Source organism: Rhea pennata, chromosome 6 (assembly GCF_028389875.1).
Source record: "Rhea pennata isolate bPtePen1 chromosome 6, bPtePen1.pri, whole genome shotgun sequence".
In the NCBI taxonomy this organism is placed as follows: Eukaryota; Metazoa; Chordata; class Aves; order Rheiformes; family Rheidae; genus Rhea; species Rhea pennata.
In genome coordinates this window covers 18,322,118-18,339,244 of record NC_084668.1, presented here as the reverse complement: position 1 = coordinate 18,339,244, position 17,127 = coordinate 18,322,118, and the positions used below count along the sequence as shown (strand labels likewise).

General features: G+C 44.0%; 1 protein-coding gene across 1 annotated transcript in view; it reads right to left on the bottom strand.

Annotated features, from left to right (window-relative positions):
- Positions 1–17,127, bottom strand: part of LOC134141966 (unconventional myosin-X-like) — a 93,281-nt gene that overhangs the window by 60,249 nt on the left and 15,905 nt on the right. The window contains 8 exon segments of the mRNA XM_062578607.1: positions 1,171–1,271; positions 1,999–2,145; positions 6,587–6,705; positions 8,787–8,916; positions 10,261–10,364; positions 11,866–11,950; positions 12,591–12,604; positions 13,760–13,884. Of these exon segments, the coding sequence (XP_062434591.1) occupies positions 1,171–1,271; positions 1,999–2,145; positions 6,587–6,705; positions 8,787–8,916; positions 10,261–10,364; positions 11,866–11,950; positions 12,591–12,604; positions 13,760–13,884 (825 nt within the window).

Genomic DNA, 17,127 nt, shown 5'->3' with positions numbered 1-17,127 from the left:
TCATTGCATTAAGTAAATCATCACTGAAGTCAGTAATAAGTTAAGTGACCGTGTTTTCTAATGAGTCAAAGCTCAGGATTCTACTCAGCTGAGAGAAAGAATGAAATCTGGAGTTTTCAAGATTTTAGAAATTTCAAAATTTTCAAATTTTGTTTTGTTTTTATTTTGCAAAACTACCTTTGCAGGGCAGAGGCAAGGTAAGGTATAATAGAGGTGGATAACGTCAGCAGTGACACAGGCAGAACTGATCAAGATTAATGGTTCGCTCTCTTTCAACACAAGAGCTAGGAGTCATTACATGAAGCTAATAGCCGTGATCAGAACAAACAAAAGGAGGTGGGTCTTCACGCAATATGTGCATGAGCTAAGGACTCCTTGCCGTAGCATTTGTGGATATTGAAAATTCACATGGTTTTCCAGAGAGGCTGGAAAAGTTCACGGAAGAAGACAAGAGACTGCAGCCAATTAAGGCATTCTGTAAGCCGAAAGTGGTAGGAAACTGGGAGAACACTGGGAAGAAGTATTGTACATGTTTGCCTTGTTCTTATACTCTCCCTTGGGCATCCACTTTTGGCTGCTGTTGGAGAGAGGACAGTGCTTTTGTCTGATCTCATGCAGCTTTCTTATACTCGTCTTTAGTGAGTGACAGAAGAGGCTGGGCCTGGTTCTGTGCATAATGCACTTGGTGAAAGGGGATGAAGCAGAAACAAGGTAAGAAGTGCATATTTGGATAGCATAGCAGGTGAGGCTTTACAGATTTGAAATGTGAACCTAGTTTGTTAAGGGTCACAACTTTTCAGAAAATACAAACCTTGTCTCAGTGGACTTTGGTTTGTGTTTCAGGTGTTAGGGAAGGTTTGCTGCTCAGACTAAAAATCAGGCAAAATTCACTGCTTAAGCCAACTTCTTTTTGAGATTTGTCTCAGATTAACGTGAATAACCATTTCACGACAGCAGAAGGTTAAAAATACTATAAGGAAGCCAGCTTTTGCTTGGAGACAAATGACCTATGCTGGTAAATAACACATGCCTAGTGCTTAGAGAGTCATGGTAGCACCAAGGCCCAGCTGCCCTTCTAGCTGTAGCAGTTGGGACTGGGCAGCAAAAAAGAGAATGATGTTCCCCTTTCTGCCACCCATGAAAGCCCGGGGGGCTCTCTCTGTTTGTCACCTGTTATACTCCAGCTGCTCCAAGGAGAAGATATGCTTGTTGAAATATTCCTGAAGCTTCTCATTTGCATAGTTAATGTTAAACTGCTCAAAACGATTCACCTGTGAGAAGAAACAAAGATTATAAAATTAACATTCTTGTCCCCAGTCTCTAAAGGAACTTCCTGACAACAGCAAGGAGGAAGGTACCAGGCCTGGAATAGAGCCAGAGAGCAGAGAGACAAGAGGCAGCAGAGGTACATGAGGAGAACTATACAGGGAGGCCTACCAGAAGAACAGCTTCTGCAGTTCATGAAAGGTTAATGCAATAGGCTTAACTGCTAGTGAAGGATGCTAAAGATAGTCACATATCTCTTCATCTTAGGAAGAACGAAATGTCATTCCCTAAATGTTAGTTCACTGGATTTTCTCTTCCTGTGAAATATCTGAGCAGTCACAAAATAGCTGCTCGACATACATCCTTCATCACTCACCATCAGAAGCAGTGCACGCATGATTCTCAGCACAGGACAAAACAGATGCAACCAAACAATGTGTGTTTAGAAGTCATACATTTAATTTACCCACAAGTAAAAAATTCATTATTACCTATCACAATGTATCTGCTTAGGACTTTGTCACAAAATGGACGTTGAACATCAGCCTATATGAACGCAGGTACCAGAAATGGACAGTTGAATACACCTTGCTGCTCCTAAAGGGAAGTGGCAGTGCAGAAGTCCTCCCAGAATACCCTATGCTAACCCACAGAAAATAAAAACATACCAAACTTCCTACATCTACTAACCTTTCCAAAACCAACCCATCCTGAAAAAGACAAAATCCTGACCTGAAAGTTCTCGAAGCCAAAGATATCCAGGATGCCCACAGACTTAAAGTTTTCCTTGCCTTTGATCTTCGTGTTAATCTTGCTAATGAGCCATGAGAAACACTGGGAATACAGCGCCATAGAGAGGGAGTCCCTGGAGTCCGATGCCTGTAAATGTACAGAGAGGAAAAAAAGAGTTACAGGGAGAAGAGGGGCAAAGGGGGCACCAAGAATGTCTGCGGGACTTCAGGTCCCTCTCATTCCTCCTTACAGGCCTCAGCCTCCTATATCAATTATGCATTGTGCAATATGTATGCACAGTCATACATATGTATGCAAATAGCCCATCCATGTACAGGTGTACCAGGTCTGACCTTTGCGAAACTGAACTTGAGAGGCTGAAGGAAGCAGCAAAACCACCGACACTTTCTGGAGTAGGGGCTGGGGCAGGAGAGGTGGCAAAATACCTCATGACTAGTAGTAGTCATTTGCATCACCTGAGCTAACATTTACAGTCACAGACAAGTTATCTCAGCTCAGTACTGCTGGATGAGCAGTCAAGATGAGTATCAGCTCCATTTTTCAAAAATTGGCCAGGCAGGATCTAGGAGAGTCCTCTGTCACCAACAGTAGCCTTGAAAAACCCCTCTCCAAAACTTACATGCAAACAGCATTATTTTATGGGAAGCCAGAGGTTGAGAGACCATTCTGGAGCTGACCCTACACCCCACGCAGGGATCATAACCCTGCATCACTGGTTAAAAAAAAAAGATAGTTTAAATTGTGAAGAGTAACAGGCAGCAGATAATTGGACATATGTGGGTGTGAGGGGGGATATCTGAAATGCCCGGTTTGGTAACTGCAAGGAGCTGCATAGCATGAAGCAGCACAACTTCTAAAGGACCTTCCAGGACCAGCAGCAACCTCCCTGCTGGGAAGGGAAGTTGAGACCTAGCAAATGTAACACTGCAGGAGCAGGTGGTGGGAGTGAGTGTGTGAAATAATCAATAAGGTAAAAGCTCTAATCTCATCATTTCTTAAGTAAACCCCAGTATCCATATCTATTACAGGTTGTTGTTTACTCTGTCACGCCTTTGACATCAAGGTAATTCCTTTTTAGGCCTGGCCAGCAAGGACAGAGATCTAAATGCACCTTCATCTTCTCCAGTTTTGCAAGCCTGAATAATGCCAGTTCTGTTCTGCTTTGTTATGGCACAGTCCAACTACCTCCAAATCCTCGAGGTCCCTCAGCTAGCTCATGAAGTGTTCAGCCTGCAAGATCCTACTTTCTGTCCAATCTTACTGTTTTTCTCCTCTCCCAGGAAAAGAGCTACTCCTATGCACACTCCATAGCCCAGGCTCTACTAAGCTGCATCTTAAAAATTATTTTCAGATTGCCTTATTCCATATGAAACCTTCACAAAAGTCAAATCCACTGGCAATAAGACTGCTCTTCACCCTAGCATCTCCCCTCCAGCAACTCAAGGCCAGGCACAAATAGCAACCTCCCTTCTCCAGAGAAGGGAACATTTTAAAGCACAGGCACACATGCTTTTTCTGGGCATTTCTTGTCTCCATTAGATGGAGTGTCTTATTACTTCAGCTTGAGGATGCCCTCAGCACCACCCTTCTGGGAGCAGAAATGCTCTGCTAGCCAAGTCAGTGTGGCTACACAGTAAGTTGGACTCATTTTCCAGGAACAGGACCTCCGCATCCAGCTGCAAGTGAACAAAGCTGCTTTCCCACACAATATGGTTTAAATGAGATTCTCAAAGGCTCCTTTCATCCTCCCAGCCCTGCCTGCCTTCAGCCCAGTTCATCCATTCAATGCACTGAAATGTCAAAGCTCAGACAGCCAACAAGTCTGTTACACAATGAGAAATTCCTGGCAGCACTCTCACCGTGTTCCCGCAACGACAAGCAGGAATAGGTGTAGGCAGCACTCGAGGGCTTAAGCAGGAGCAGTCTTTACAATGCCAGTGTTTAGTGCAATGGGTTTAGCCAGCAATGAAGGCTCAGAGATAGCATCCATTTGCCGTAACAGCTTGCTTTCTAGCTGTCCTAGTGCTGGCCCCACCGGGCTGTGAGTAGTCAGCACAAAGTCTAACAAGCGGGAACATCAGGAGTAGCTATAACATGAGGAAAAGTTCTGCTCAGGAGACTCTTGTACTCTCTCCAGCTGCGCACCATTGCTCTGAGCCACACGGCACGTCTCCAGGATGCTTTGTTTCCATCCCTGTGCACTGCTACAGCACGGGATGTCTTATCGAGGACAGACAGTCAGGGGAGAAGAGGAACTGTGGTACTGGATTTTGGGGATACATAGCACAGACTGTAGGCTGAGAAATAATTATCACGACAGCAGCATTGCAGGGAAAGGTCAGGCGGTGACAGTAGATCACAGTCTATGACAAACCTATACTGTTTCTTAAAGGTAAAGCTTAGTCTGTGATTTATTACCAGGTATGTAATATCTTGTGTCCTCAGCAAGAAAAGAAGCTACTACTCTGCTGTAATGAGCACAGGTGAGGCTTCAGCTTGAATACTGTGTCCAATTATGGGCACCCTACTTCACGAAAGATGTTAGAAAACTGGAGAAAACAGCTGAAAAAGAAGAGGTTCAGAAAATTACTTAGGAGGAAACTCTGAAGGAACTGGATTGTTTAGTTTAGAATAGAGAATACCAAGCAGGATACTTCACATAAGCAGTAGCTTAGTCTAAGGTGGACAGCTGGGATGGCAAAAGAAACTTAAATATTAGGAAAATGTTTTCAGCTACAGAGTCTACTGCCACTGGCACTACAGCAGGATACTTAAAGAGGCCATGAAATCTCTTCCATGGAAAATTTCAAGAAAGGTTAGACAGAAATCTGTCAGAGAGAGCTCAGAAACAGTGGTTTCTCCACCAGTGTAGGGGTTGGGTTGATAATCCTCTGCATGCCGTGCCAGCCCAAGATTTCCACTACAGACGTTCATTTTTCTACGACACAATGCTTATTCCATCTAGTAATATTATCCTTTCTTTCCCAATGTCTTTCACTTCATTAACAACATAGGATTTTGAACAGCGTTATCTGTGCATGGACCTAAAACACCAAGAGTGCCCTCAAGTGATCAGTGACACCATAAACTAAAAATTATGCTTTAAGCATAAAGCACATCACTGTAATGAACCAGATAAGCAGGACTGCCTCAGTGATGCACTACAGGCCTTCAACAGGTAAGAACTGTGCATCAGTTTGTTTGGTCCTCTTCTGCTGTTGTACAGATATACAAACAAGCTGCTGTGGGGTAATAACCTACCATCTGCTAGATGTTTTGTGGTAACTGTGTGTAAGCTTTTATTTTCCAGTATATGAAGCATAACTTGGGAGTTCTGCAGGCTAAAAACATACATGCATGCAATTACCATAAACATTTGATAAGCTCTCTGGTACACACACAAAAGTTACTGTGCATGATATGAGTGTGACCATTTGCTTGAGACTGAAGATGATTTGAAACCAGCATTGTGCATTGCTTTCTGCAAGCTCCTTCCACCTTGTAAAGTCTAAAAAGCAGAAGCCATAGTGGGACCTGAACTACAAAATGAGGTCAAAAGACATAGGACACAGCTAAACAGGTGTAATGTTACTACGAGGTGTAACAGCAAATCTTAAACTTTAGTGGATTGTAGAAGGCAGGAGACAGAGGGCCTGGAGATGCCGAGGAGGCGGAAGCAGCAGTGCCCAGCAGCAGACTGGAAGAGGGCAGAGAGCCAGAGCAGATGGCACTGCCTAAGTGCTACCAGACTCTTCTGTAGAGCAACTCTTACATTAAAACTGTATTTTAAGGGGGACAGATAAGATTTAAGTCAGAAGTTGACATAATACCTAGGTATCACAACTGAATAGGCCTCTAACATTTCCATGTGTTGGGACACTTCAGTGTCAGTCACATACACACAGTGACCAGAGTTTAGGCCTGGTGCTGCGACACAAGGCAATGCCACCACCTGCCTGGCTCAGACACAACTCTGTCGCAAGAAGATGAGTAGACTCGATCAGGTCAGCTATTTTGAGACTATCCTCTGTAGCTGGTGAAATAGCACAAGTAAGGGTGTCTACCAGAATTACAGTGGGCCACCAGTAGAAGAGCCCTGTGCTGGCTGCCAGTGCACAGTATCATTAGCCATATCTAAGGCAAATTGCTGACATGCTGACTTGCAATATATCATGCATTAAAAGCTATATCCAAGTACTGACTGTATCTTAGGGAAGCGTAACAAACACAACACTGAGCCAGAGATTGGTCAGGCTGAGACTGACGGAGGGGTCCTAGCATGCTGCATCTGCTCCCTCTTCATTGCAGTTGTTAAGTTTCTGCCCAGCACAAGTCAGGACCTCTGAGCTCCAACATCCAGCCCAGTCATGGCCTCAGATCCCAGTGCTTCCACATGGTGCCCAAGCTAAGTGTTTTCCTTGCTGTTTCCCCAGTTTGTGGTGGTCTGGCTTTGACAAAAATTGTTCTCTCTTCACCTGACCCTTGTATTCGCAAGGCACACACAGAGATCACATTTGCCCCATGCTGATGGAGAGAGGTAGCTGCACAGAAGCAGCCCAGCATTTACCTGCTCCACGGTGAGAGGGGAGCTGATCTCTTCCCCACGCAGAATCATGGACCTCTGAGTCAGTACTTCGGAGAGTTGGAAAGCATCTAAGCCCAGGAGGTCACTGGCGATGTTCAGCACTACGAGAGAAGAACAGACTTTTTCTCCCGCATGGGCCCTCATCACTCACGTGGTATCCACACTCCGCAGATCAGCATGGAAATCCCAGAGATTTCTCTAAGATAAGCATCAAAGCCCCGGCAGAAAGAGCACTGCCCTTTACTTTGATTCTCTTTAGCATGCCCAGAGCTGTAAGCAAACACATCCAATCCAAGGCAACCTTGGCCAACCCAAGGTTGACTTAGGCAAGGCAGCCTAAGTCAGCCTTTCCGCTGATAATAGGAAGAGTAAAACACTGTCTAAACGTCAGCACCAGCAAAATATTTATGGAAAGAGATGTGTTTTGCTAAAGGCATAGTAGTGCAGTCTGAGCATGGATGTATCCAAATGATCACAGTGGGGTACCGTATCTGAACACATTCATCCGACCACAATTTCTCACACTCAAACAGTATTTGTACTGATGGCTGGTATAGCACAATAGTGCAGGCGTCATCTTTGGCTTAGGAAATCTCTTAACTGCTGATTGCTGGAGGCTAGCAAGACATATCTGATCAATCTGTATGAACTCCATTTCCCACATACCAGCAGAAACAGGATGAACCAGCTGCTAAATGCGCTAGATGAGCTTTTTGTAAAAGACAAGAGATATGAAATGAACACAGACAGGTAGAGAAGTGTAAAAAAACAGCAAGGCAATAGTAATCTCATCCCTTTGTCAGATTTTTCTGTAAACAAAACCAAAAGATAGTTTAGAGGAAGAATACAAAGACAAGCTGTGAACTGGATTTTGCAAATGCTTTCAGGGAAATCTTCCCAAGAACAAAAGGTAAATTCTATCTGAAGCAATATCATACTCATTCGACATTACACAGAACCACACTCAAGAGTATTAGTTAAATACACTCATGAGATGAGCTACTAGACTACACCACTATATCATATTCTTATTCTTCAGATTCCAACAGTAATTATGAGACCCCAAGCAGGATGAGAACCATGTACCATAAACACATAGAGCTTCTTCTTTAAACAACTTCCAGTTCAGTTTCAGATTAGACATATACGATTGCATGCAAGCATGTTACAAAAAGGAAAAGGGAGAAGGTTGGAGAGGATGAGAACTAACAAGGACAGAAGCTCTCAGTCAGAGGTAAGCAGTGTGCATGGCTCAAGTGCTCCAAAACTCCTCTACTAAATTTTTAATTATTCCATGTACAAAAATCTATCTGCCTGATGTTACAGATTATTTCAATATCATTATATCTATAAAGTCAAACTGTATAATATGCAAAATACATAATAATAAATAGCTAGCAAATGACAGAAACAGTGTACAGAGCCTACTTTTGATGTATTTTAGACCCACAGAAGGAAGATGCATATTACTAGGCACTTAGGCAGGTAAATTAACTGTGTGTCACTTCTACTATATTTTGTCAAACAGATTTTTGTTTTAAATAAAAGTATCTGGCTGTGTGAGAGCTGACAGACCGCTGCTTAATCCTGTCACCAAAAGAGAATTCAGCCATGCTGAATGATCACACTGAACCACAGGCATCAGGAGACCTGGTGCAACGAGATGATAACAGGGTTGCAAAAGGAGGTCGTCAATAAGCGATGCAGTTAACTTGAGTCATGGAGCACTTGTGATATATATTTATTGCTTCTGTCTGTTTAGAGATTTACTTTACCAGACCAATTCAGATTGGATAATGGTAACAGAGTGGACATTATCAGATACTTCAAAGGAAGATGTATGAAAGTCTTTAATGGACTCCTTTTACCTAAAACTCTTGCATGTCCTATTTCTTCCTGCTCTTTCAATGCAAATCACAGAGAAATTATGAATCTGTGGACTGAGACCTAGAGTATCCAGGAGAACAAGCCAAACACAGGGCCACATGCCAGCTAAATCATGCTGGTGCTCTGCAGGCATGCAGCGAGCAGCAATGCTTTTGCAAATTTAAACTGCTGAAAATCTGCTGGCAAAGGCACTGTGGGCCAGAATATCAGAGGGATAAAGGATGATGGAGTGAGTTTTGCTGGGGGGGTTTAATGGGACTCTGCATGTCTACCAAGTTGCTAAGGTCCCACATACCTGCTTTCGTTGTAATCTGGGCCCCTCCAGCCGTCATAAATTCAACATTTCCCAGATGAAGTGTACCAGAAAGAAGTTTGAAGATGTCTCGGATCTCTTCAGTGCTGAAGTCCATCACCTTCATGGCAGTCTACGCAAAACCATATAGCTGGCATTGGCTGTACGCACAGCCACAGTACAATGAAACCACAACACTCATGCCCAGCCCACACAAAAGGTAAGAGCCAGAACTGGGGTCATCAGGAATCAGAATTAAAAACTGGGGAAGATACAGCTCCTCTCTCAGCTATACATCTGTCAGTACTCTTTACTGTCTCCCATTCTCTCCTTTCTTTTGCAGTATGCCCATCTAAGACGGGTGCTTCCTTGTCCTCAGGCTGGAGTTCACTACTGCTTCTGCTTGCCCTTCGCAGGGGGAATGTGTCTGTGCCTGCATGGAGCAGTCATCCCTGACAGCCGGCAATACAGGTTACGGATGTCACTGGACTGCTTCCACCTTCTGCTTTATTGTCTTCCATGAAGGACAGATCCCTATTTCACCCTTAGTTAACTTTAGCTCAGAACAGTAAAGATACATACAGCATGATTTACAGTCAGGCTTTCGGTGCTAACTGCTATAGGGTTAGGAACAGAAGGTTACCAGGTAACGCACAAGTGTGCCACAAGCCTGCCTGACCACTACGTTTCTTCTGCTTTAGTGCCTCTTACCCAGTTTTGGGGGGTATAAGTCAACTTTAAGAGACAGAATGTAGTTTTCATGTATTTGTCATATCAGTGGGGCGTTCTGGGGTTCTAGGTCCCTTCTTTCCCCGAGACTCCTCTTTGGCTGAGGTATAAATGCCATGTTGCCATTGAAAACTGCTAGATAGGAGACACTTCCTTCCCTTAATTCAGGTCTTATAAGCAGAAGTTATTGAAATCCTAACTGCTCTCACCTCATCAATCTCATTTCACCTACGTTATTAAATCCCTCAGGGCTGTAGTACATCACTTATCTAACAAACATGAATTGTATCTGGTAAAGTGCCACAGGTCTATAAGAACCTATGTGGTGTTTAAAAACATACGCTGTTAGCACAGCTTTACCATAACATTTCTGGAGAACACTACTTTAGGCCAGACTGCTCCCTTCTAAAGATCGATGTGAGGTTTCCTGGATCAGGCTGCCATAGATGGCTCCCCTTCACAGGAATTGCCAGGAGGAGGGGGCGAGGTTCAAGCTCCCCAAATCTCCATCACTCTAAATTATTATCAATTCTTGACTGCTTCCCAAACTCTTCTATTCCTTTACATTAGAAACACTCTTCAAGCCCTGCTTATACTTCAAGTCCAGGTACAGCTGAATTTCAGACTCATTACACACTCAGAGGTTGGCTTACAGCAAATAGATTCAATCTGAAATTTAGAACCTACAACATGTTTAGCCCATGGGATTGTGCCGAAGCAGCTCAGGAGGAGCTAAGGCAGGACTCACCATGACCTTACTGAACAGCTCTCTGTCGTTCAGGTTCTCGTCGTTCACACAGCCAGACTGATTCAGGTAGTGATAGCTCTCTGGCTCAGAGAGGGAGAGGCTGTCTGCAACAGAGATGAGGAGGTCAGGGGAAAGACAGCAATTTATTTAGCAGTCAGTCTTTTCCTTCTAGAATCTTGGTCCCCCCAAACAGTGGGTATCTTTGTCATAGCAGGAGGTCTTCTGAACAGATTCCATATCCCTCAGTAGCCTGATCTGGACAGTGAAATGCCCTGAGGAAGAGGCGGGAGAAGGTGGGTGGTAACAGAGCTGGCAGATGGTTCACAAAGTGATTCAGAACAGTCCAATCCCAAGGTGACTGCAGAGTCACAGAAGCATTTTTCAATATTGAGTTGACTAAGCAAAAGAATGGAAGATAAAATTCAGTCTTCTGAAGTACACAGAAAAACAATCCTAACTGTATACACACACAGTAATGGGCTCTAAATTAGATATCATCACGAGAGAGAGTTTAGAGAGCCACAATACAGAAGTCTCTGAAAAAAATCAGCTCAGTGCTCAGCACAGTCAAAAAGATGAATATTAGAAACTACTAGGAGAAGAAACAAGGACAAAACACAAAACCAGAATTACATCAGTGTATGTATCTTTGGCACATCCACATCTTGACTACTGTCTGTAAGCTTGGTCTGCCATTTCAAAAAAGATAGAGAAAAACTAAAAGAGCTATGGAGAAAGAAGACAAGGATGATCAAGAGACACCAACACATTACACATGGGGAAAGTGAAATGGCCTGGGAAACCAGCTGGGAAGGGAGATGGGGAAGAACAGCAGAGATCATCTGAAGAACCACCTGTTTCCTACACTTTCCCCAAATACTTGCTCGTCATGGTCCTCACCATCTCCCTTTGCATTAGATGGATCTTTAAATTGGCCCATGTGGTCATTTGTACATGAACTCCCCGGAGCTGAAGCCTCACTCCTCACACTTCACTCAGCGTCAGGCCCACTGCTTCCATCCGACTATTTTACTGCAAACATCTGATATTGCACTGCAAAGGGGATTCCTCCAAGGCTTGTAACTTCTGCTTTCTCTGCATGCCCTTTTCCAGGCAAACCTCGCCCTTCCCCACATACAGAGCTAAACCCTTTGTACAGGTATTAGACACGTTTTGACTGTAGTCCTATCTCTTCATCCCTTTTTAATCGCTCTCTCCTGTTACCTACACTGAAGGTTTGTTGTAAAAGTTGTCTGTCAGTCCAACCTTTGAACTCCTCTACCAGCTTCCATTAGCATCTGAATCAGGACTTTAGCCTTTCTTTGCCTCTAGCCGATTTCCTTACCTTGTTTCCCCATATTCCCCCTTTGCTTTGCACTCAGAATGCCTGAAACGCCTTGTGCATATAGCATTTTTGCCATTCTCAGCCTCTTCCCCCATCTTCCCTTTCTGTGTTTTCCACAAAATCACCACATGGCCTTCAAGGAAAAGCTCGATATCAAGTACCAGAAATATCCATGGTCCAGTTGACTTACACCTGCCAAGGCTTCACTTATTGGGCTGGAAAGAGGACTGAGAAAGCAATATTCCAGAAAATGAAGTTACCTTTCTGCTCTCCGCTCACACCAGCTAGCAGAGCATAAAAGATGTGATAATTCCTCTCTCCAGGGTTCTGGTGTACCACCCTGTTCTGAAACAAAGAATGCAGAAGTAGCCAGTAGAAAGAGATTGCACTTGGACTGTAAAGGTAAAGAGAGGACTAGAATACAGGTAAGTCACTAGGGCCAACGCACAAGGGTGTTTCTTCCAGCTTAGTGATGGTGATGTCTAAATAAGCTCTGCATCAAGACCCTGTTTTATGGGGCTGTGCACTTAAGTGCACGTGAACTTCTCCAAACTCATTTAGAGAGTGCACAGGGAGAAAACGAATCCTGTTAGTTCCAGCTCTGTTCCTTAGTGAGCTGCTGAGTCCAAGATACATTAAATCAGAGCAGGGACTGCTGCACTTGGAGTTGTCTCCCTGAAAACCTCTCACTGAGGTTCCAGGTGCTTGTTCTCGCTCCCTTTCCCCTCAGTAAACAGCTTTTTTCTTTTCGGAGTCAATGTTTGCCCGCTGTTTATCAAAGGCAGAAGGACAGATTCTGACATATGCAAAATAAATGTTTCTCTGCCTCCCTCCTTCCTTGGGACAGCTGCAGTAGTGACACCTAAAGAGCTAATGCAGCTCCCTGTGACAGAAGTACCACCACTTCGGTGGAGAAGAGTGGGTGCTCCTCCCCCACAGCTCTGGGGAGAGGGCTCATCCAGCAGACAATGGAGATGATACCTACCTTTTCCAGCAAATCTGGACAACAGGTTAAGGAGAAAACATTCAAGTGAGACAGACAGATTTCCTGACAACTGGCAAAGAATCTTCTATGTACACTGGAATGAAGCCAGTAACAAGCTACGAATCATTAATAACTCACCTTTTTGAAAGCGGACAAAGAATAACCCCAAACATCACCTCAGATTCTCCTCTCTCCTTCTTGTCCAGGAAGCTATTATGTGCCAGAGAGATATTTAAAAGGGGAAGGTCAGATCCAGCATAGACCTGCACAACATTGGGGTAATCTAACGAAGGAGGAGCCACATCAGGGTTATGTAGAGACATTAGAGAGGCTACTCTAGTCTGAAAGTCTGTATTTCACACAGCAAGTCTTGCATCAGTTCTCATTGATTCGGCCAGAGACAGCTATCTTTAATCTGCTGACAACACAAAGAGCAGAGACTAAACAGTCAAAGCCCGCTATTTACAACAGTAGTAAATTCATCTGGCTGCTGCTTCAGTGGCAATTGGTACGGTTTCAGTGATCAGCAGCTTTGAACATCACCATCAAGCAGTGCAGTCAGCTGCCTCAAGTAGACAGAAGATACGTCAGAGCTCCTGGGAGACGGGCACGTGGGCATGCAGAGAAGACAATAGTTGCAGCACAACAGAATTTGACTATATCCAATCTTCCATGCCTTGATTAGAGTTTGAAAGCCCACTGGAGACGGGACAGCTGAAAACGAAGTTGTAATTGGCCCTCTACATCCAAATATTGTGCAGGATATGTTGACTCTTAGCTCGGTCTCACTTTTCTAAATTCATGAATTTGTTAATAGATCTAAAATAGGGGAATGATCTGTTGGAAAAAAAATAGGATGCAATAAATATATGAGGAATCTTAGTAGCAAATTCTATGGATTTAAGTATTAAGTGTTGAGACTACCGGATTCAAAAGTCAAACTATGTCCCCCACCTAATGCCTAGTCATGAGTTTTCCAGAGATGCAGAAGGTAGGTACTGCAGATCCACAAAACAAAAACTTCTTCCCCCTTTAAGTAACTTGCAATTTTGCCCACAATTATAGATTAGCTTTGAGGAAACTGCAGTGGGGGATTTCCTGACCCATTTTGAGCTCCTCCTCATCTTCAATCACTCCATGCATTTTTGGTTCATCATAGGAAAGGATACAATCAGTGACTCGCCCTCCCTGGATATGTCCATGCTGAGAGAAATGCAGCTGGATGAACTTGCCGAAGCGGCTGGAGTTGTTGTTATAAACTGTCTTGGCATTCCCAAAGGCCTCCAGAATAGGGCTGCAGAAACAAGGCAATCACGATATGATTGATGACATGATACCACTGCAACAAAACCAGGACCCAGTCTTTTGCCATTTGCACAGCACGCACTGCCGTGTAAGATTAATTTGTCACAGCACCAGACCGGACAAGCAGGAAGAGCTGAAGGGCAAGGAAAGATGGCAAGAGCAATTTAACACGCTGTTAGTCAAATTTTAAACCTTCCGGATTGGAGTTAATTAAATCAGTTCCTGATCAGTATGGGCAGCTGGTGTTTGCACTGTCTAGGGCATTCCCCACCAGTGTGGCTTCTGGGAAGTAAAGGCAGTAAGTCCCATCCAGGTTGTACACTTAATACACTAGCATCCGATGAAACGGGCTTTTTTGTTTTTCAGGTACAAAAATATCAGTCATTTGTAGCACATACTTCCTCATTTCTGCTTCCACCTTTGAAAGTGTATAAGCCATCTCTTGAAACTGCATGAAAACATTTCCACTTTAATAGACAAATATGGTACTACACTAATTTATTTGGTCATACTGGAACACACAAACATTTGCTGTTACTTAAATTTTGCTTAGGTTGATACAAGCCGTATAGTTTCCAATCAGAGGGAATATACATACACATCACATATTTGAAAACTTCTTTCTAAGAGAGCCACATCATCCTTTTCAAATCAGGAAAAATATTATCAAAAAAAAAAAAATCACAATAACTTCAGATTGGTAATGAGTTAAAGAACTCACTTATTATTTCATTTTAAAACTAGCTTTCCTGGTCAACTTCCTGCTTTCAGCAGGTTCATATCACATGGAAAATAGTGAGTTAAAATGCAGCTTGGTTCTAGTTCCACAATACATCAAGGAAAAATCCATATTATTTAAACTGACACACTGAATCCAGGATTAAAATATTAATTTTTACATTTTAACAAATTCTAAAATAATCTGAAAGTCTGACAAGCAATGATTCATAGCCATTCTACAAGAGTGGCCTGTGTGTGGCCAATTTTTATTCTAAACTATATAGAGTTTTTAATAAAAGTGAAGTTATTGCCCTGAGAAATATCTTAAAAAGAGAGAGAAATCTCCATCTATCTACTGTGCAGTTCCATGTAGGACAGAGGCAAACACAGGATTATCCAAACATTACCAAATAATATAACAAATTAAGACATGCCACGACTAGTAATGACTTCAGATACCCCTGGAGTTTGCCGAAAATACCAGGCTGGTTCTACTTTGTCTGCGTTAGCTAAGTGACAGCGGTGGCTGTGGGAAAAGCCCAACAATCTCCGAGAAACCTCAGGCAGTATTTTCCTAATTTATCTCCTGGAAATATCACTATAAGCAAACGACACACGTTAGAACCATAGGAAACCCAGTCACAGAAATCTGTGCGCACAGACCAGGAGGAATTTAAATTCCTTGTGCTGGAGAAACCGAAACCCAAGACCCACAGCTCTTAGGCAAGTGTGTAAGTAATGTCATGACACAGGAGCGTCCCGCTGCGCTCACCAGTGCCACGAAGCAGCAAAAATTAATGGGAACACCTAGGAAGAGGGAGGACAGGGCTAAGTTTTCTGACTATCAGAGTTGCAGTGAGAGCAATCAGTAACCAGGCAGGCAATCTTTACGGCTCCAAATAACATTAAATTAGATAACCAAAGCACAAGGAAACACCTTTACAGTTTAGTCTGGCAACGCGCTCGTGCACATGAGTGCAGAAGTGGTTTGGGGCTGGGGGGAATTAGCACTGGATGTTTGAGGCTGGCAGCAACTTCAGCACGGCGGGGGAGCGAGGCAATACAGCGGGGAGCGAGGACGGGTGCGCAGACAGAGCAAAGGGGCCCGCACGCCTCTCACCGCGCGGCCACTGATGCAGCGGGGAACAGCCCAAGGCTGCATCAGGAGGGTGACACCATCTGCCACCCTCCGCTGGGGCTGGATGTGCGCAGGGAGCGGAACAAGGGGGACCAGTTTCAACAGGGCGACGGGAAGCAAAGCCTGGATTTTGGAAATATTGCAGCACAGGCAGCTCCCAGGAGTCAGGCACAGTGCTGAAGACAAGAAAGAGTGTTTGAAAATAAAAGGAGTGAATAACAGAAAAGGTTGTTTTGTTGTCAGTGCTGGTGAGAAATAAATTTGAGAGGAAAGTTATCAGCATTTTTAATGAACTGATGGATGATGGTTTTCTTTCTTTCCAAGGAGGAGAACAGACCACATCCACAGTGCAAAGGGAGTTTGCAGACCCTGGCTTCTGAGAAAAACACCAAGCATGCCCGTTACAACACAGAAGTAAAGAGAACAAAAGTGACATAACGCTTCGTTTATAGTTCTGTCTGAAACAGAGGCAGAATCCAGCATTGCTCCCAAACACATGCTGGGGTGCCAGGATGAAAAACTGCCATGAACTAGCCCAGTTGAGGGTCACCAGCAGAGCAAGCCAAGCTGAACAGGAATCATACCACGTAAACCCATTAGGAGCGGCAGCAGCTTCCAGCTCTGCCTTCAGCTTCCCATCTTTGGGGAAAAGGTGACATACTATTTTTCTGCATGTGAACTGAGATAGCTCACACAGCACTAGAGATGCGTGCAAAACAAGTTGTGAGCTCTTTCTCTAATCCACCTCGTCACTGTGGGATCTTGAAAGATGAGAAATCGCCTAGCATCGTAAGCTTTCTGGATCACAGTCAAGGTGCCGCTTAACCACCAAGTAAACTTGAGCTTCTTAAGCCGCTTGCTTTAAGGTGGATTCTGCGGATCTTGAGTCTCGACTGTATTGCTCTTAAGAGCTTTTTTTCAATTTTCCAGCATGCCTTGTAAAATCTGTACACCTGCAAGGGATGAAGCAACCTACAGTAGTCTCCTGAGCATCAGGCAAAGTGACAGCAACCCTTCTGCTCAGTGCTGCTCTGCTTGTCAGGACCCTAAGTGCCGTGCTGCCGCAGCTGCAGCATTACAAATGCCCTGCAACAGCTTGCAGCACCACCGGGGACAGGACATGCTGCTGATGTGAAACAAGTGGAGGCTGGGAGCACAAGAAGAGGACACCAAGAGTCCAAGTGTGGCAGAGGCTCACTGTGAGCACAGCCAAAACTGAGTAGCTCTGAGAGACCAGGGCAAGTACAAATTAGGTCAATTATCCCTGTGGCAGAGAGGGATGTTATCTATGTCCCCACTGGCCTTTACCATGGGTCAATGTACCACAGAATCCACAAGAGACATGGGTCTGAGAATTTGAAAGCAGACAGCACA